General features: G+C 32.8%; 1 protein-coding gene across 1 annotated transcript in view; it reads right to left on the bottom strand.

Moving 5' to 3' along the window:
• Nucleotides 1-1,711: 1,711 nt before the first annotated feature.
• Nucleotides 1,712-22,094, bottom strand: part of LOC118198546 (dnaJ homolog subfamily B member 6-B-like) — a 53,453-nt gene continuing 33,070 nt past the window's right edge. The window contains exon 7 of the mRNA XM_085818875.1: nucleotides 1,712-2,924. Coding sequence (XP_085675001.1) covers nucleotides 2,822-2,924 — 103 coding nt within the window. The 3' untranslated portion in view covers nucleotides 1,712-2,821. The remainder of the gene's footprint in view (nucleotides 2,925-22,094) is intronic.

The following is a 22,094-nucleotide window of genomic DNA, read 5'->3' as shown; positions in this document are numbered from 1 at the left end:
CTAGACAAGTTATTTATGGTAACTGATACTTTGATGTCATTTTATTTACAAAATAATGTGTTTTATTATGCATAAATTCCGTGTTTTAAATATTATTTATGACTTCTAAATAATAAAAATGAATTTAATTTTGCATTTTTATTTTAAATAAAAATTTTATTGTTTATGATATTTTATGGAATTTTATGTTGTGAATGATGTAATGAATGATGTCACATTATTTTAAAAGTAATTGGTTTTAATACCTATAAATTTAATCTAATCTAATCATTATTTACGGCTGTTAAATATTAAAATACAATTTAATTTTGCATTTTTTAATATGATTTTATTATGAATGATTATTTCAATAATTTTAATTCTATGTTTGATAATTAGCTATTAATTAGCTAGTAAGTTTTAATAATTAGCTATGCTATATTAAAGCCTGTCGAATGTCCTTCTAAAGTGGGGACAGAAAGTAAACTGCACTCAATTTCTGAAGACTCTGCATTAAAAAAAGAAACAACAAATAAGAAAAGAAACAGTTTTGAATTGGTATTATTGCTTCCATCCGTAGAGAGGCAGAACGGAGCTGTTTTAATGCAATCAATAACTGAAGATTTATTTTTTAAACCTATTTCTTTAACAATTGCACCTGTTTTGGTCCTTGCACTTGAGTATTTCTTAGCGATTTCACTATCGGGAAACATTTTTCTAAATAAAGCTGCAGCGTGATCCGATGCATTCAGTGGCAAGTTGTGCTCCAGTAAAAAGGCAGAGAACTGACATTCTGCATTAATCACTTTTTGGTCTTTTGTTTCCGAAGAAAAATTTAATTTTTCCTTTTCTTCAGAATAACTCATGTTGTCCTTGTGTTTTTGTGTACGCACATGTTTGAGAACATCTGCCCTTCATGCGAAATCGAAAAATCGCAACGACAGATGGTACACATCGCAAATTTATTACATTTCCTTGAGGAAATAATGGAAGGAAACGTGCACGAGTATTTCACCTTTCTCGCAGACATAACAAAAGATGATAATTTCTAAAACTATTTTCCGAAGGCATGTGTACTCACACAACTCAGGAAAAGATGAACGAAATAACATCCAAATAACGGCCAACGGCCTTGAGCTTGCTTTGTGCTCATTGGCTAATATATGCCAGATGACACGCAGTGGAGCTCGTTGCCCATTGGAGAACTGGACAACGACGTTTCTGGATACGTATGCTGTCACTCACAAAGCAGAAATTCTCATCTGATTCACAAAGTTTTGTTTTAGATATAACCTAGAGAAAATTCAGTTGCTTTCAGACGTCCAAAATCACTTTTTTTTTTGTTTATATAACGAAGTATTAAGCCAAGTTCCATAAAAATTGTGAGAAATATTAAGAATAAGAAAAAGTAGGGAGAAATATATTGTAAATCGGGTGAGTTGGCAACTTTAAAAGGATTTTTTTTTAGTTTTTTAACTATGAGCAGAAGGGAAGTACTGTCATCTGTAATTTCTTTCATAGTTTAAAAAAAAAATTGGGGGAATGGAAATATTTTGAGAATTTGTTAAAAGAATAGTGTAATGAAGTAAAATACCAAATTAAGTGGTATTAAAATTTAATAATTACAAATAAGCATCTTAATTACATAAACCACCAGTGCTGAACAAGTCATATAAATGTGTTATGTAGATATTGTATAATTGAAGTATACCTGAGAATGACACTAACTCAATTAAGATTATTAGTATTTAATTTTTCACTTCAGCTTAAACCGAAAGACATCCAACATTGAAAAACAGATGTCTGCCAATTCGGTTCTTTACATGGAATAAAAGATAACAGTGACAATAAGCACAAAACAAACTGAATATAATACACAGAACATGTATATACAGAACCAAATGAGTGCATTTCACTAAAGGGTTAATGAGATGAAAAATGTGCAAAATTCAGTATTACATTTTGAAATATCATATTCACGTTATGCTTCACATTAAAATAATAATTCTTCCAAAATAAAATTTCAAAATGTATTCACCTAATGCTCATACTAAAATAATTTATTCCATAATACAAGAAAATTTTAAAACTTCCGTGTAACAACTTATTAATAAAAAAGAAATTAATGAAAATTAATATTTGAAGCATTATGATTAACAATTAAAATCTAGAACTGTTTCCAGTATTAGTTTTCATTTTAAACTTAAATGCATAAATATGAATTCACAGGGGGAATAAGTTCTTTCACATGCATAACGTAACATTTCACCACGGGAATTTTAAAAAAATTGAAATGAGCCAGTTTAAAGATAATTAAATACAAATTATACAATAATTCCGATTCTGAATAATTTCCTTTTCTAAAATTTTAAGCCATACAAAGTACAGCTTGTTTTCAATTATTTTAAGTACAGCGGAGTTCCCCGTATTGCTTAAAATCAAATATATCATACATATCATTCACATTTAAATGTTTTTAATTACTGAAATAAATACATTCCACTCTAAAATAAGTTTGTTTATGCTTAAGTACAAGGAAAAAAATGGCCATTTAAATCATTAAAGAATGGGTTAAATAAATGTACACTGCACAATGCCATTCACTCACACGCTTAGCATTATTAACAGATAGGTATTTTATATGCATCTTCAGAAAAAATTTTTACAGCCTTCAAAAGAAGCATAAATATTACAAGATTATTAGCTCAAAATATATACAATAAATGGTTGTTTTTGAAATGGCAACATATATTTGTAGCAACCAAATTATAAGATTTCTCAATGTAATGACTGAAAATAAAAGCAGAGTTTATCTTTAGACTGACAAATTGCTTAAGATATTTTAACGTAGAGCATTGAGTGGTTGTGGGACACCATTTACAGTCCTTGATTTCAAAACTCCATCTTCATGTACAGTTACTGTTTCTACGCCATTCGCTAGAACCCTAAAAGTAAAGTTATATTAAACAATACATTTTTACATATTTCATATAAAAAGCTTATTAATACAAAAAGCTTTAACTACATTAGAATACCTAAAAAGCTATGGTAATTACACTGATATAATAAAAACTATTAATTTCAAAATATCTATTTGTTATATCGTAAAAAAGCTTTACTATCATCTGAATGGTTGTTATGTATATTTATGTGAAAGCATATTTCAGAAATACAGTGGGTACCACCTAATATGATCAATGTCCATTCTGACCTTATTTCATTTTATAAAGCAGTTGAGTTTTATATGCTGTGCTGGGCCGTACGCAGGATTCTGCTTCGGCTAGGGATACAAGGCTGCATATTTTTTTTTTTGCGGGGGGAGGGGATTTATGAATGTATAAAAGTTTTAAAAATAGATTTATGTTATATAAGATTTTAATAAATTTTTATGAATGATATGTGCACATACCTGAACCTCTCTTTCCTTGCATAGGGCCTTGCCTGTTGTGATTATAAGTTATATACACTTTTTTTAAATATAACATTCATTATTTTTTTCACAAATGACAAAAGTCATTTTAATTCAGAAAAACTGTAATTATTTCTTTTAAAAATAAAATGATCACGTGATCAGACAGCGTGATTAACCGTTATCTGAATTCTTTTCCCAAGAGGCCTTGCGTCTAATGTTTTATGAAAATAAAAGACTTTGGAATTTGGATGTAACATATTTCTTGCTTATTATGTTAGTTTTTTATTTCCTGTTCTTGGATTAATTACACATTATTGTTAATGTAGGATTAATTACGCTTTGATTATCAGTCTAACATGCTAAAAAGCTATACATGGTCTTCATTTAAGAATCTCGTTTAATTTTTTAGTGATGATCATGTGATTTTTTTTATGGTGCTGAAAACCCGAGAAGGCTCTTTGGATTATTTCTTTCAGATTGCATTAGGCTAAAATTTGAACACTTGGATTGCAGGTACTGTAACTTTGTAATTTCATAGTTTATTTATCACTTGAATTGTTATTATTTTCACTTTCATTTCGCGTATAAAATGAAAACTCTTGATAAGTTGAAATCCAAGAGGAAAGCTATCAGAAGTGCTTGTGCAAAATTAATTAATATAATTGACTCTTAATTTGATAGTCAGGATATCAATAAATTTGAAAATGTTCAGGCGAATTTGTCGGAATTTTTGTTAAGTTTGGTAGAAAAACAGAATGAACTTCTAGCTTTAAACTTGAAAATCGAAGACCAAATTCAAGATAGTAAAATGTTTGAAACGAAAGTTCACTTGAGTATAATGAATCTATAAACAATATTAAATTCAAAATCAACACAAAATTAAAAAGGTATGAAAGTGAACATTTTAAATCTTCTCAAAATGTTAACGTTTGTAATACGAATATTCGCAATACATCATCTTCTATAAATTTGCCTAAATTACGTATTCCCACTTTTAATGGCAATTTTAGTTTATTTCAAGAATTCTTTAATAGTTTCTCAAGTGCAATTGACTCTAATGAGTCATTAAGTAATGTTGACAATTTCATATATTTAAAATCTTTTCTTTCGGGTGAAGCTTACAAAATTGTTTCGGGATTCGCACTCAGGGACGAAAATTATAAATCCTGTTTGGATTTGTTAAAGGAGCGATACGGTAATCAAGAACACTTGATTAGTTGTTTCATGAATAAATTATTAGAAATTGAGCCACTTCAGTTTTCTTCAAATCTCCTCGCACTTTGAAAATTGTATGAAGAAAGTGAAATTAGTATAAGAAATTTAAATTCTATGGGAGTTGCATCCGGAAATTACGCTCATCTGCTACATTTATTTTCCTGGCACAAATCTGAAGAGGGAAGAAGATTTGCAGATCCATATATTCTCTGACGTTTCATTAAAAGCTTTTGGAGCGGTTCCGTACTTTAGGTATAAGACATTGCATGACGCTTTTAAAACTAGCTTCATAGCTTCCAAATCTCGAGTTGCGCCAATTAAAAAGGTGACGTTGCCCTGACTAGAATTAATGGGTGCACTAATTGGAGCAAGATTAGCCAAATATTGTAAAAATCTTTTTAAAAATTTAGAAAAGGTTATTTTATGGAGTGATTTAACAATTATGCTGCAGAACAATGTTGAATCGTGCCTTTTATCCAGTACGTCATCTAAGAGGAAGCAATTTGTTTCAAACAGAGTATTACAAATTCATGAAACTACAGATTCCAGTGCATGGAGACACTGTATAGGTAAAGAAAATCCTGAGGACTTGTTAACAAGACGATTAACTAGTAAAGATTTGCTAACTTTAAAAAAATGGTGGCAGGGCCCAAAATGGTTATTGTACCCATAGAATACTTGGCCTTAGCCGAAGAGATTTGAATATGACTCAATAGACCAGGAGAATGAAGCTGAATATAAATCTTCTCCTATAATTAGTTCTGCAATTGTTTCCAAACAGGTAATTGATGTTAATAAGTTTAGTTGCTTATGCTAATTACTGAAGGTGACTTCCTGGGGTGGTTTGTTGATGTTCTTAGGAGGAAAACTAGTACAATGGGTCCTCTTACTAATGAAGAATATAATCGTGCTGAACAGTTTTGGGTTAAAAGTGTTCAAAGGTATGTTTTCTCTGAGGAAATTAATTGTTTGAAGAATGGCAAGCCTTTACCAAAAGACTCCAAGTTGTCGTGCTTAAACCCATTTTTGGGTTATGAAGATGTATTGCCAGGAAAGCTGAGAGTGACAGGAAGACTTGAGAAAACTCATTTATCTATGGATGAAAAACACCCTATTATACTACCATCAAAATCTAAACTCAATGAATTACTGATTTGGGAATCCCATAATAAAGTATTTCATTCTGGCGTATCTCATATGCTGGTGCAGGTGAGAGAAAAATACTGGATATTAAAGGCCAGACAAGTTACAAAATCTCTTCTAGGTAAATGTGTTATTTTCAAAAATTCAGCATTTCTCCAGGAGACCAGATTGTTGCTCCATTACCAGCTCTTGAGTATAACAATCATCCCCATTTACAGTAATTGGAATTGATTATGCTGGTCCGTTATTTGTGAAAGATAGTAAAAACAATATATTCTATTGATAACCTGTGCTCTTACAAGAAGTGTTCATCTGGAACTAGTCAGTAATATGACGGCAGATGCATTTTTGCATACCTTCTGATGTTTTGTATCTTGAAGCAGGGTTGCCACTCAAACAGGAGAATGAAATTCCCTGACTTTTCCAGGTTTTCCAGGCGCGTTTCAAGAAAATTCCAGTCTATCCGCGTAATGTACATTGGCTACGCTAAGAGGTAAATTATGGTATTACTTGTATTGTGTAGCAAATTCACTTAATTATTCAATAAATCCCAGAGGACATTTATTCTTAATTATTTTTGGTATACTTTGTTTGATAATTTTGTTTACTTTTCCACTTAAGAAACTTAATAAAATTTAAGATATATACATTGGATAACAAATGTATGTTTCATTTAATTATTACTCATGATCATCACCAGTTCAACACGAGGCTAATCCGGTCCTTATAAATCACAACGCAATGCTAAATAGTTAGGTTAGATTTTAGGTAAATTTAATTTGTGTGAGGTATGTTCTTAAAAAGCACCTTAACACTTGAAAACACAAATATAATTATAATAGTTCTTGTTTCCTCCATTGAAGATTGAGATTAGAATCTTCCCAATCTGGAATAAAATAAGGCTTTTTTTGCAGACATTCTGCAGCTAAACGAAACAAAGAAATCTATTTTAATAAATTGAGATATTTTATATTTAGTTCACAGCATACATAAAAAAAAAATATGTGCATTAAATTTCGTGATGGTAAGTCATCATACTGCTAGAATTAATTTCAAGATTATGCCAGAGAAAATTTCCTGAAATTTAGAAATATTATTTACTAATAATTAATAAATTTAGAGGGAAGAAGCATCATTAAATTATACGAATAACATAAAAATAAAGATAATTACTTAAAAATTGAATTAGAATAATCAACGATATTTTAGCGAATATAGTTATATTACATGGTTAGCCTAGATGACAGATTACTATTTTTTATTTTACTGCAAAATGGCAAGGTATTTATTAAAAAGAAAAGTTTAAAAAGATTTTGCGGTAAAATTGTAGTATACGGTAAGGCTTTGGCACGATTTTGAAAATTGTCGCCAAGACCAAAATGACCCGTTTACTGCGCATCATCATGTCGCCAAATCCATACATGGAGATTATTTTAACCAAAAAACGTCTATGCAAAGAATCTCTAATTCTTTGGTCTATATAAAGAAGAAAATTTTCCATACAAGTAAAATGCTATTACGCCGCTAGAATGCGGAGGGAAAATTTGCCAAGGGATTTGGCGACGGAACCTGGCGGCCAAAATTTCCCTCTCCGCGATGTGTACCGGAAATTGAGAAACGTGTTAAGAAGAAACGTTCTTTGACAAAAAGAAAGCTACGAAAATCCGTTTTTAAATTATTGCGAAAAATCCAAGAAGAATCGTTTTATCAAAGGACGTTTCTTCTTGGATTTTTCGCAATAATTTTAAAAACGGATTTTCGTAGTTTCCCCCCCCCCTGAAAATTACTAACCTATGAATTAATTTACTTGCACCAAAAAATATTTTCTTTTAATTTAGAGTTTAACTACTTGCGCTACAATATAGCAAGTGGTAAAGTGTCTCATTTACGCCGCTCCGCATCTGCGAGTGCAATCCAGAGCTGTAACTCGAGAAATAAACAATCTCGTTGTTAGGCGACGTGTGCACCATGTTATTTTCATTTTTGCGATAAATGCTTATCGACGTGGTGTTCACGTCGCTCGCAGTTTGAGACAAAAACATCTCGACGTGCTTGGCACGTCTTTTTAGCGCAAGTAGTTAAAGAAATTTTAAAGGATATTCATTTAATGAACTCTTGATAACGTGACCTTCGAACTTCGACACCGGTTTCCAGCTTTGGCGGCAGATATATCACGCATGCACAGCTGTTTCCCTCTATGATGGAACGGAGCCACGTCTGTTGCAGAGAGGTTTTCCTTCTTTACAATACATATTCTTTGATTCTAACCTCCATGGTACCGTATACTAAGATTAAATCCATTTTGTTTTATACGAGAACAGGTACTTTCTTTAGTTCATGCACTGCACATGCGATTCTAAAGAATACTGGAAACCAAAAGTTGCGGGAAACTTGCTTTGCCTTTCCAAAAGGCAATCAAATTAGAGCTGCGAAAATTGGCTCTATGCCAGCAGACACTCACGTGATAGGCAATTCGCCAAAAAAATTATCTCTTCCGACGTCGGCGCAAAAATCGCTTTTTTTGGCGGGATCATTGTATGAAATTCCCTGACTTTTCCAGATTTTGACAAAAATACTTAAATTCCCTGACTTTTCCCTGAATTTTTTGGTCAATTTTCGAATTCCCTGACTTTTCCCGGTTCTCCCGGTTTTCCAGGTAGCGTGGCAACCCTGTTGAAGGGGCTTGTGTTCTGTGGCCTCTTCGAGATACAATAACAGACCAGCACGTACTTTCAAACGTGCTGAACTTGAGCTGAAACAAATTTGGTCAGTAATGAATCATTCAGAAGTAAAAAAAAATTTATGCTGCCAACAGAATTAAATGGAAGTATATTGTGAAAGAGCAGCCTGGTGGGGAGGCTTTTATGAACGCATGGTGCGTTCTGTGAAATTAGCTCTATGGAAAATCCTTGGAAAGTCATCTCTGACCACTGAGCAGTTGCAAACCGTTCTTATCGAAATTTAAAGTATGATTAACTCTCGGCCAATTTCCTGTGTTGGAAGTGACTTAAAGGAACCACGTGTTTCAACTCCAGCGCATTTCCTTTTAGGAAAAAGAATATCATTATTGCCTTCAGGGATACTTAACCCTAATTCAAACTTTTCTTCCAGGAAGTCTTTGAAAAAGCCTAAAGTTATCGCGAAAAACTTGATGAAAAAAAAGTGGAAAAAAGAGTATTTGTTGAATTTAAGATCTGCCCATTCAAGTTTGATTAAGAATGATGTTCCCAAATTTAATGATATAGTTTTAGCTAAGGAGGATCATTTACCCCGAAATTTCTGGAGATTAGGGAGAATCCTTGAGTTATTTCCTGGAAGAGATGGCAAGGTGAGGGCTTGCAAGGTAAAAACAGAGTCATCGGTTATCAGACATCCTGTACAACTTTTGTACAATTTAGAACTTCAGAACTAAAGTGTTAATCTTCAGTGTTAATTTGCAAATATGTATTGTGAGTATACCTTTTTATGGCTGCTTATTATTTTTTGAATTATTCTGTTAAAATTTGTAATTCTAGTAACTTCCATGCACAAATTTAATAATTTAAAATGGACTTAAGTTCACAGAGTCATGGTAGGCTCTTTTAGAGGGCCATTGAATAATCTTCTAAAAAGGTGAATATTTCTTTTTTGAATTTGATAATGTTATATTTAAATTGCTTAATGTTTTATTTGAATTTTCAGTTATTTAGATGATATATATTTTTTTCTTGTGCCTAGAACTCGAATGTTTTTTGTAGTATGAATGTATACTGTTTATATACAAGTTTGATGAACCTCTTGTGGTTCATTTGGGGGGGGGGGCAAGCTGTTAAAAATAATATGATCATATGATCAGACGGCATGATTAATGGTTCAGGGTTGCCACGCTACCTGGAAAACCGGGAGAACCGGGAAAAGTCAGGGAATTCGAAAATTGACCAAAATATTTAGGGAAAAGTCAGGGAATTAAAGTATTTTTGTCAAAATCTGGAAAAGTCAGGGAAGTTCATACAACGATCCCGCCAAAAAAAAAACGATTTTTGCGCCGACGTCGGAAGAGATAACTTTTTTGGCGAATTATGTATCACGTGAGTGTCATTCGAGTAGCTGGCATAGAGCCAATTTTCGCAGCTCCAATTTGATTGTCTTTTAGAAAGGCAAAGCAACTTTCCCGCAACTTTTGGTTTCCAGTGTTCTCGAGAATCGCATGTGCAGTGCATGAACTAAAGAAAGTACCTGTTCTCGTATAAAACAAAATGGGTTTAATCCTAGTATACGGTACCATGGAGGTTAGAATCAAAGAATATGTATTGTAAAGAAGGAAAACCTCTCTGCAACAGACGTGGCTCCGTTCCATCATAGAGGGAAACAGCTGTGCATGTCTGATATATCTGTTGCCAAAGCTCGAAACCGGTGTCGAAGTTCGAAGGTCACGTTATCAAGAGTTCATAAAATGAATATCGTTTAAAATTTCTTTAACGACTTGCGCTAAAAAGACGTGCCACGCACGTCGAGATGCTTTTGTCTCAAACCGTGAGCGACGTGAACACCACGTCGATAAGCATTTATCGCAAAAATGAAAATAACGTGGTGCACACGTCGCCTAAGAACGAGTTTGTTTATTTCTCGAGTTACAGGTCTGGATTGCACTCGCAGATGCGGAGCGGCGTAAATGAGACACTTTACCGCTTGTTATATTGTAGCGCACGGCACCGCAACCGTGAAGTTTAGTCTTAGCGCAAGTGGTTAAACTCTAAAGGAAAAGAAAATATTTTTTGGCGCAAGTAAATTAATTCATGGATTAGTTATTTTCAGGGGAAAAAAAAACTACGAAAATCCGTTTTTAAAATTATTGCGTGGATTTTTCGCAATAATTTTAAAAACGGATTTTCGTAGTTTTCTTTTTGTCAAAGAGCCTTTCTTCTTAACACGTGTTTCTCAATTTCCTGTACACATCGCGGAGAGGGAAATTCTGACCGCCACGTTCCGTCGCCAAATCCCTTGGCAAATTTTTCCTCCGCATTCTAACGGCGTAATAGCATTTTACTTGTATGGAACTTTTCTTCTTTACATAGACGTTCTTTGGTTAGAATAATAATGAGATTTGGCGACATCATGATGCGCAGTAAACGGGTCATTTTGGTCTTGGCGAGAATTTTCTTCAAAATCGTGCCAAAGCCTTACCGTATACTAGAATTTTACCGCAAAATCTTTTTAAACCTTTTTTTTTTCTTTTTAATAAATACCTTGCCATTTTTCAGTAAAATAAAAAAAATTGTAATCAGTCATCTAGGCTAGCCATGTAATATAACTGTATTCGCTAAAATATCGTTGATTATTCTAATTCAATTTTTAAGTAATTATTTTTATGTTATTCATATAATTTAATGTTGCTTCTTCCCTCTAAATTTATTTATTATTAGTAAATAATATTTCCAAATTTCAGGAAATTTTCTCCGGCATAATCCTGAAATTAATTATAGCAGTCTGATGACATACCATCACGAAATTTAATGCGCATATTTTTTCCTTATGTATGCTGCGAAATAAATATAAAATACCTCAATTTATTAAAATAGATTTCTTTCTTCCGTTTAGCTGCAGAATGTCTGCAAAAAAAAAAAAAAAAAAAAAAAAAAAAAAAAAAGAGCCTTATTTTGTTCCAGATTGGGAAGATTCTAATCTCAATCTTCAGTGGAGAAAACAACAACTATTATAATTATATTTGTGTTTTCAAGTGTTAAGGTGCCTTTTAAGAACATACCTCACACAAATTAAATATACCTAAAATCTAAGCTAACTATTTAGCATTGCGTTGTGATTTATAAGGACCGGATTAGCCTCGTGTTGAACTGGTGATGATCATGAGTAATAATTAAATAAAACATACATTTGTTATCCAATGTATATATCTTAAATTTTATTAAGTGGAAAACTAAACAAAATTATCAAACAAAGTATACCAAGAATAATTAAGAATAAATGTCCTCTGGGATTTATTGAATAATTAAGTGAATTTGCTACACAATACAAGTAATACCATAATTAATTTACCTCTTAGCACAGCCAACGTACATTACGCAGATAGACTGGAATTTTCTTGAAACACACCTGGAAAACCTGGAAAAGTCAGGGAATTTCATTCTCCTGTTTGAGTGGCAACCCTGATGGTTGTCTGAATTCTTTTCGCAAGAGCCTTGTGACTAATGTTTTATGAAAAGAAGACTTTGGAATTTTAATGCAACATATTTCTTGCTTACCAGGCTAGTTTTTTATTTCCTGTTCTCGGATTAATTGGGCATTATTGTTAATCTCGGATTAATTACGCTTTGATTATCAGTATAATATGCTTTTTTGTGTGCGATGTGAATAAAAATAAGAAAAAGCTAAAGAACATGGTCTTCATTCAAGAATCTCGTTCAATTTTCTAGTGATGTTATTGTTATTATTTTTTTCAATTTCAACACTGCATCACTCTTTTCATAGCAAGTCACATTTTTATTGATTCCCAATTTTTGAGCAAGGTCTCATCATGCATTTCTTCTTCACTACCCTTGTCTTCCACAGGGTTCATAGCCACATTTTAGTTAAAAAAATAAGCACCTATAAGCACTTTTCAGGCACATTTTAAGAAAAAAAATAAGCACCTGTCTAATTACATTATACACAACTGCATAACCTTAAAAGAAAAATTAGACTTGCAATTTAAAATATTAGCAATGCGATATTTATTAAGAGAATGAGCATTACCTCAACCATGGAAAACAATTAACTTTTTTTTTTTTTTTTTTTTTAAATTTTAAATGACAGTTCAATTTACAGAATTAGTTTACAATGAGAGGAAAAAAAAAAAAAAAAACTATGGAGAACTAAAATATATTACAAGATTTAATGATGACATTTCAGTTTAAAATATAGAAAATAAATAATAATAAGCCATATTAATTGTATTCGCTTGGCACCTAATAATAAATACAATTTATTTTTCCACTCATATTAATATTTAAATAATTTAACTTAAATCAAAATTCTTAACATTTTCTAAATTTTCATTGTATAACAAATTTCCCTTAACATACATTCCAAGCAAAGTAATTTAAGTAAAAAAGAGGAACATTTCTGAAATCAGGAGACGGAAATTGCTTCATGCAGTCATCATTTAACAGTAAAAGCTTAACTAACCTACATACTCGGAAATTGCCGAATATTCCGTATAGTCGAGTGTAACTGGAAAATGAGGAGGGAGCTGGAGATTGTAGCCGTTCTTTAGATTTCTCGGCTAAATAAATGATTTTGACATTTCGATATGTGCATCAATCATATAAAAATAGACCAATGGAACTAAGAAATATTCTGCTTAGAAAGAACAGTAAAACTCTTTTAAGTGTTCATAAATAAATCTCAGACTGAACATCAAAATTAATTATCTCTGCAAAATACCGCAAACGTTACTGCGCAATACGTGCAGCGTAATTCTTACATACGTGATATTACGCAATCGGAATCAACAGCTGCCGGTATTTCAGAGAATAAAGAACTAAATAAAGGAAAAGAAAGAAACTTACTAATATGGGGTGTTTTTGATTCTAATTTTGAACAGACTGTTAAATTTCCGGAATAGAATCATTCTTCGCTTGGGTAGACCGCAAATCTTTTAGTCCTATCCACCCGGTTTCTCTTGATAGAATTTGATACGAAGGGGGATAATCCCCATCTTTTGATTTGAAATTAATCTCGAATTATGTATATATTGTAATATAAAAGATGTGTATAAATAAAAGTCATTAAGACTTACTTGAAGTAGTGATTTGAATCGAATATACAAATCGAAAGCTCTCCCAAATAGAACTAGGGATTATAGAAATAACATATTTTAGTGGTGCCTTCACCAAGAAACTTTTAGATTAGAATTTTGAAGATTAGCAGATGGATTACCTGTAAACAGGTAAGCAATTCCTTTTTTCTTTGAAAATTTGGAAAAAAAAAAAAAAAAAACTGAGTTTCAATATTGTGATTAATCAATTTTAAACATGGAAGCTTTAAGACAAACTGAAGCAGAAACGTACGCATGAACGCAGTAGCGTTACGAAATTAATTACAAAAATAGAATCTTTGTTATCAGAAAACATCGAAAACACAAACATTGAGGAATTGCAGGAGATGTATGAAACAATTCTCGAAAGAGAAAACACATTGAAAATATTGAATTCACAAATCGAAACTCGGTTAAAAGATGCTAAGAATTTGAAAAAGATATTTCTGCAAGTGATAAATACAATGAACAAATTATGTCTGCAAAGTTTAGAATTAAAATAAGATTAAATAAAGGTAATGAAAATTTGTCTGTGAAAAATGCATCAGATGCAAATTCTTTGAACACTTCCGTTTCTGAAATAAATGTATCATGAAATTGCCAAAGTTAAATATTCCAAAATTCTCAGGAGATGCAGGAAAATGGTTAGAATTTTTTAACAGTTTTCAAGCTGTGATTGATCAGAACAAAGCGTTAAGCAAGATTGAAAAATTCGTATACTTGAAATCATTATTGATACGGCAAGCATATAATGTCGTTAAAGGATTTCAGTTAACCGAAAAAAATTACGATTCGTGCTTAGAACTTTTAAAAGAACGCTTTGGAAAACCAGAGAAAATTATAAAATCACATATGAATAATCTTTTGGACATAGAACCAGTTAAAAATTCTTCTAACGTAAATGCGCTAAGAAGATTACACGACGCTTGTGAAATAAACATTCGAAGCTTAAGTAATTTAGGAGTAACTTCAGGTTTGTATGGACACTTGTTAAATCTGATATTATTGCCTCATGATTTGATTCTCGAATATCACCGAAAGCATGATCCAAAAGAGGAATCTGATGTTACAGATTTAATTGCTTTTTTGAAAAATAAAATTGAATGCCGCGAACAAATGTACACAGTTAACAAACCGGAACCGAAATTCGTTCCATTTTACAGAAAGAATAAACACTTCGCCAAGCACAAAAGTAATTATAAATACACAAACAATAAGTTTAACTCTAAAATTAACCCCTTGTTGGTGGCAGAATTATTAGCTCCTGTGAAAGAAGAAAACTGTATTTTTTGCAAAAATAACACACGTAATAGTGAAAAGTGTAATATGAGTGTGAATGAAAAACGAAATGTACTGAGATTACAAGGTCGATGTTATGTTTGTCTGGCTCAAGGCCATTAATTTTTCGATTGTTCTGAAAAAAACTCTTGTGTATACTGTCACAAAAAACATAATGCAACCCTTTGTTACAAAAATGATAAAAAACCTGAAGCATCGCAATCAAAAGTAGAAAATTCAGCATGCAATAACATTAGCATCGGTAGGAATAAAATATTTTTACAGACGGCAACAGTAGAACTCAAAAGTAGGTCACGCAATAAATTAGTTCGTTGTTTATTTGACAGCGCTAGTCAACGCTCATATATTCAGAAACGCCTGTCTAAACAACTGGGATTAAAAGTCGTGCGAAGGGAAGAAATAATGATTCATACTTTCGGATCTCAAGTGCCTACCAAACAGAACTGTGCGCGAGTAGAAGTAAAAATAAAAAACATTTTCGACAACCAGGAATTAATTATTCAGGTTTTAGAGACTGATGAAATATATAGTGCTGAGCTAGACTATCCTCCGGAAAATATTAGGGAGTTGTTAAAAGATAGGGGAATAATTTTAGCGGATGTTGATCACGAATCTTTAGATAACAACATACCTTTACTTATTGGAGCTGATAATTATTGGAAATTAGTAAAAGACAAAATTGAATGTTTGAACTCAACATTAGTTACAATGGAAACCAAAATTGGTTGGATTTTAATGGGAAAATTGTTTGATCATATATCGACGATAAGAAAAATGTGACTAAAGCCGTCGCAGTGACTTCTTTATTAATTCACACATCAAAGATTGAAAATTTGTGGAAATTAGATTTATTGGGTATTCGAGACCCTGTTGAAACAAAATGCAAAAAGGAAATGGAAATTGCCGCATTGAATTATTTTAACGAAACTGTTACCTTTAAAGAGGGAAGATATGAGGTTCAGTTGCCTTGGGTAATAAAGAAGGACTGTTTAAGTCAAAATTTCGATATTGCTTAGTAGCGTTTAAACAATGCGATATAAAAGGTTGATACAAAAGGGCAAATTAGAGGATTATGAAAATGTTTTCACAGATTTGTTAAATAACAGAATTATAGAAGTCCCTGAACACGAAATGAATAATTACTGTCACTATTTACCACATAAAGGGGTATTCAAAGAAACTTCGACCACGAAATTGCAACCGGTTTTTGATGCTTCCTGTAAAGACAAAAATTTGCGCTCACTTAATGATTGCCTAGAAAAGGGTCCAAATTTGCTGGAACAAATTATTCCTATAATTTTAAGATTTCGCAAGAATACAATAGGAGTTATTTCAGACATAAGAAAGGCTTTTTGCAAATGTCAGTGAATAAGAGTGATCGAGATTTCTTACAATTTTTATGGTGGAAAGACTTTGACAAGGAGGAACTTAGAGTTTTTAGACATAAATGTGTTGTTTTTGGATTGACTTGCAGTCCCTTCTTATTGGCTGCTGTATTAAGCCACCACATTGATCTAAATTCGTCTAAATATCCTGAAACAGCAGAAAATTTAAAAGAATCATTCTACGTAGATAATTGCATTACATCTGTTCCTGATGAAGAGACACGCGATTCATCGAGGAATCGAACCAGATATTAGATTCTGCGTCATTCGATCTGAGAGGGTGGGAGGACACTTCTCTTTTGAAGTCTGAAGACAGTATAGAACCTACTCCTGTGTTGGGAATTTTATGGGATAAGGAAGATGATAGCCTTTTCTATGAGGTGAAGACAGCTACTGACAAACCAGTAAATCTTACTAGAAGAAATATATTGTCTGAGGTACATCGCATTTTCAACCCCATGGGTTTTCTCTGCCCTATAATGCTAACACCTAAACTACTCATACAAAAGACATGGTTGTTAAAAATTGGTTGGGATACAAATATACCCGAAGACTTAGGAAAAGTGTTCTATTCGTGGATTGATGATTTGTCGCTTTTATCCAGTGTTAGAATTCCAAGGGCTTTAGATATAAATGGAAATGAATGTCTTAGACTTCATACGTTCTGGGACAAAAGTAAACAAGCCTTAAGAATGTGTGATTTATTTAAGAAAGGAAACAAGTGAAAATGTATTGGTGTATTTTCTTCTATCTAAAAGTAGAGCGAGTCCATTAAGAAAAATGACCATAAATCGTCTAGAATTATTATCTTGCTGTATAGGAGTCAAGACTCGCAGCTCTTGCTTTACAAACACTCAAATTAGACAACGTTCCAAGGAACTATTGGACAGATTCGAGTACTGCACTTTCTTGGATCCAAAGAGATGACCATTGGGTGCCATTTGTCACAAATAGAGTAAAAGAGATACGAAAATTGTCATCGGAATCTGAATAGCGTCACATTCCAGGAAATTCGAATCCAGCAGATATACCATCACGAGGATGTTTGATTAAGAGTTTTGTGAAATCTCGCTGGTGGCAAGGGCCAGAATGGCTTATGAAGAACGATGAAGAGTGGCCAACTAGTGAAGTGATTACTAACGAAGAAGAAATTATGAAAGAAAAGTGAAAGAACATTATTTCGACTTTGGCTAATATCACCGCTGAAAAATGGTATCTGATTTACTTTTCAAGTTTAAAATTGTGAGAATGATTTCTTGGATTCCAAGATTCATAAATAATTGTAGACGTGGAGGAAGAAATTATGGCAAAACCCAGAGTGTTGAAGAATTGGACATTGCTGAGAAGAAACTGGTGAAGATCATTCAACAAGAAGCATTCTCTAGTGAAGAACAGTTGAAGGGACATTTTACTTTCAGAGATGAAGAAGGGATTATAAGATATAAAATGAACATTTTGAGAAGACATGATGATGAAAACTTCCGGTGCCCCATTGTACTTCCAGCCAAACATGAATTAGTAGAAAGAATGATACAAGACTACCATTTACAACTTTTACATGCTCAAGTTCTTTTGACCAATATTCGTCAAAAATTTTGGATAATAAAAGGAAGAAAAACAGTACGAGGTGTCATATCGAAGTGTGTTCGGTGCAAGAGACACTTGGTGAAAGCTCCTGATACAGTGCCTTGTCCTCTCCCAGAAGATCGAGCCAGAGATGCTTATGCATTTGAGGTGACAGGTGTTGATGTAACAGGATCACTTTATTTAAAAGAAAATAGAAAAGCTTGAATCTTGCTTTTTACTTTTAGAAGATTCATAGCACGAAGAGTACGGCCTAGAATAGTATACAGCAATAATGGCACAAATTTTGTAGGGGCAAGGAATTTGCTATGATCTGTTGACTGGAACCAAATTATCAGAAGTTCTTCGATAATGAAAATTCAGTGGAAGTTAAATACACCAACTGCAGCATGGTGGGGCGGCTGGTGGGAGAGACTGGTTCAGATGATCAAGAAATTATTGAGAAGAGTCCTGGGAAAAGTATTACTTTCATATGAAGAAATGTTAACTACCCTATGTGATGCAGAAGCAAATATCAACTCCAGACCATTAACATATGAGTCAGAAGATTCCACCGATTTATGTGCACTCACTCCATCTATGTTTATTCAGGATGTGCGAACTGCAGGTGTTCTGGATCTGGACACTTTGGATAAAATCAATTTATCGAAAAGATGGCGATACCACCAAAAGTTACGTGTGGAATTTCGTAAAAGATTTAGAGATGAATATCTTGGTCTGTTAGTACATCAACCAAAGACTGTACCTTCACGAAGAAAGGTGATTTAGTGTTTGTACAGGACGATAAAAGAAAAAGAACAGACTGGCCTATGGGTTGTGTGATCGAAACATAGCCTGGAAAAGACAACGACATCAGAGTGGTGAAAGTAAAAACATCTAGTGGTGAACTGTTAAGACCAGTTCAAAGAGTACTTCCAATGGAGATAGACAATAAAGAACCTATCTTCGAGCTTAAAACTACTGAATCATCCACATCTTTGAGAAATACTGGTAAAAGGAATGATTTAGTAATTGATAAAGACTGTGAACTTGAAAATTCCGATAAAAACATTCATTTTAGTAGATATGGCAGAAAAATTATGAAACCAAAGTACTTTAATTAGTTTAATTTTGTTTTCAGTACCATTATTATTTGTTTTCTTTATTCCTTTCTTTGATTTTAATTTTTGTATACAATTTGATTTTCCAGTTTAGTGAATTAATCTCTTTACTAGTATTTTTCAAAAAGAATTTTTTTGCCTGTTGTTTAAAGAATGTAAGTTTGCAGAATATTAAGTAAGTTTAAAAATATTCAAGATATTTGTTACACCTAGACAAAATTGTTAATTTTTTGTAAGATTTAAATTACTCATCTTATATTCTTATTTCAATTTTCATTTCACAATTGTTTTGATTTTTTCATACTTTGTCAAATATCAAAAGGTGGGAGAAATGTTACAACTTGAACGCGAAATGAGTGAAAGTTTCTCTTCTGGCAGTGGCAACGAGGAGTCGAAAACTAACTTGGAAGAGAGCAGTCGCTCACTCGGTTTCTCTTGATAGAATTTGATACGAAGGGGGGGGGGTAATCCCCATCTTTTGATTTGAAATTAATCTCGAATTATGTATATATTGTAATATAAAAGATGCACATAAATAAAAGTCAATAAGACTTAATTGAAGTAGTGATTTGAATCGAATATACAAATCGAAAGCTCTCCCAAATAAAATTATGGATTATAGAGATAACAATCATCATCACTGCTATCACTAATAACTCATAATCTCTTAGAACAAATGATGATGTCACTTCCACTATCACCTTCAAGGTCATTACTATACTCTTCATTATCACTTCTCATAACATAGTCACTTTCAAATGAATCAAAACTTGACATGGGTTATTTCGTAATTATCAGTATAAGAATCAGTAAAAGAATGAAAACAATGGTACTTTTCCGTTTCGCCGGTGCAAATCTCGCCAAGCAGACTTTGTTGCCGACAACATACAGTATACGCATAAAAAATTTTTAACAAATGTTAGTTCTAAGAATTTTTTATTTTGAAAGCATAAACTTTTTAATATGGTTTATAATTTTGTAAAAAGCCAATAAATAAAGACAACAAATTTGTAAAAAGATATTAATTTAAGAATTTACTATGCTTTCATGGTTCAACATCCTGATTCGCCGGTTCATATTGCGTGACCCCAAGTGATCTCATCTCACGTAAACTACGCTACAAAAATCTAATTCTCTCAGTAATTATCTATATTAATTTCAAGTTAAATCTTAATTTGAAATACAAGTTTAAATGCAAGAATTATTTCAATTCGTTCAAATAGCTTACTTAGAAATTATGTAAAACCGCAGAGCTTTACTTCGCTAGTGCATTCTCATTAGAACTGATGAAATTAACCCTTGATTTTGCCTATAGTTTCGCCTTCGGGTGAGCGGTGTGATTGCATCCTAATTGACTTAATTACCGCAAATGGTCTTAGGGCATAAATTTTACTTTCTTTGTAAATATTCCATGTAATTGTATGCCAGTATTGAAAGAAACATTCAATCTGGGATGAAATTGTTGCGACTTGTTTTGAAAATGAGGCGTAAAAGGTTACCAGCAAAGATATTCCGTTTGGCATCAGTTGTACCATTATTGGCGACTTTATCGTTTGCGCCGGCAAAATGGAAAAGTACCAAAAACAATTTCCAATTCCTATAAAACAACTGCTCTCAATAATTGCGTAAAGTATACTAATCAACAGCAGCATCTTTGCATTCTCGATACAAAACAAGAGAAGCGATATCGCACTGCGACGTATTTTTGGCATACAACAAGTGAAGTGCGACAGCGCTTCGCCGGACTCAAACGGTTAAACATTAAAGTGTGCTGAGGTCGGGACCCGATAATAAAAACCTGTCTCATCAGTTTTAAAATTTAATGTGGTATGCATTCTTGCAAAACTCTTTTCTATCCAATTACCGGCTTCATTACAGTCTGCATCTTCTCTCTCACAACGTAATTTTTCTGAAAACGATATTGTTTCTTTCCATCTTGTGAGCCATCTAGAAGTATAGACAAACAAATCCTCTGATAACATTTTGGTGAATTCTGTTGCCTTTTAAAAGGATTTCTCACAACATCGTGGTGAAGGTGTTCCTGGCATTTTGAAACCACTCCAAGAGGGCAGTTTGTACATTGGTAGACTTTCGACCTATGAGACTGCTTACGAGAGACACTTGCATTGCTCTCATTTCATTTGAAATTGCCTCCTTTCTTTTCAACAACATACATAATGCAGATTGTGAAATTCTGAGTTGTGTAGAAGCTTCACATTGGATGCATTTTGACAAAGCATCATACTGCTTCAACAATTCTTTTTATCTTTCAAGCCCTAATTCTTGCATTTGGACATTCTGAGGCATGACTAAACAATAAAAGCATGATGTGGATTGGGTGAACTGTGTGAGCAAAAAAAGACAAATTAAAAAAAAATTCTTCTTCACCTTTTTTTTAACGTTTCCCCTTTCTCCAACTGGTCACACCCAGTTCCGACAAATCTGCGACTCACCTCAAACTGGTCCAGATAAGAAAAGTCTAGTATCTGCAGCTCTACGTGTAAAAGCAAATCGGCCTAGCGACTTTGAAACACAAACTTGGTTGTTTTGACAATTTCAGATAACAAAATTCTGGCATTTGCACCTTCACATATGAAAGTGAAAGTTGATTTTGAAAACTTGAAAGACGAAGTTGGGGTTTCAACTTCACAATTTTAAAAGCGATTTGATTTTTATAAGGGGTGGTGTTGATTTTATTAAGCAGTTGTTTTACAATGATATTGTAGTCATTTGAATTTATTCCTTGGGTTTTGATTTCAATAAATGGTTGATTTTATAAGGCAGTACCCACTATACAACAGTAGATAAACACCAATGAAATAATTACAATATATTTTATACAATTAACAAATATACAAAATAATATACAATTAACAGTACAGATAAACACCAATGAAACTGTAGCTAGATGTTTAAACAGCTGATACTGCCACTAGGAATATCAACAGAGGGGTTGACGATGAAAATGAGGTAAGTGCCAAAATTTGTGAGACTGCATTTTTTCACTGAAACTAATCTATGTCCCAACGACAATAGCATTGAAAAAGAGGCAAGTGCCAAACGAACTCTGTCTAGTTTCAGTCGTTGCTGGAAGATGGGGTTGGGGGGGTATCCACCAAATGCTTGGCATTGAAAAAGAGGTAACAGAAAAACTCGCGCAGAATAACTTTAATCTCCTGCCAATC

Source organism: Stegodyphus dumicola, chromosome 6, assembly GCF_044657685.1.
Source record: "Stegodyphus dumicola isolate Sdum_Otavi_A_Nest chromosome 6, ASM4465768v1".
Lineage (NCBI taxonomy): Eukaryota > Metazoa > Arthropoda > Arachnida > Araneae > Eresidae > Stegodyphus > Stegodyphus dumicola.
The sequence above is the reverse complement of the archived record's forward strand: the minus strand, read 5'-3'. Positions and strand labels throughout refer to the sequence as shown.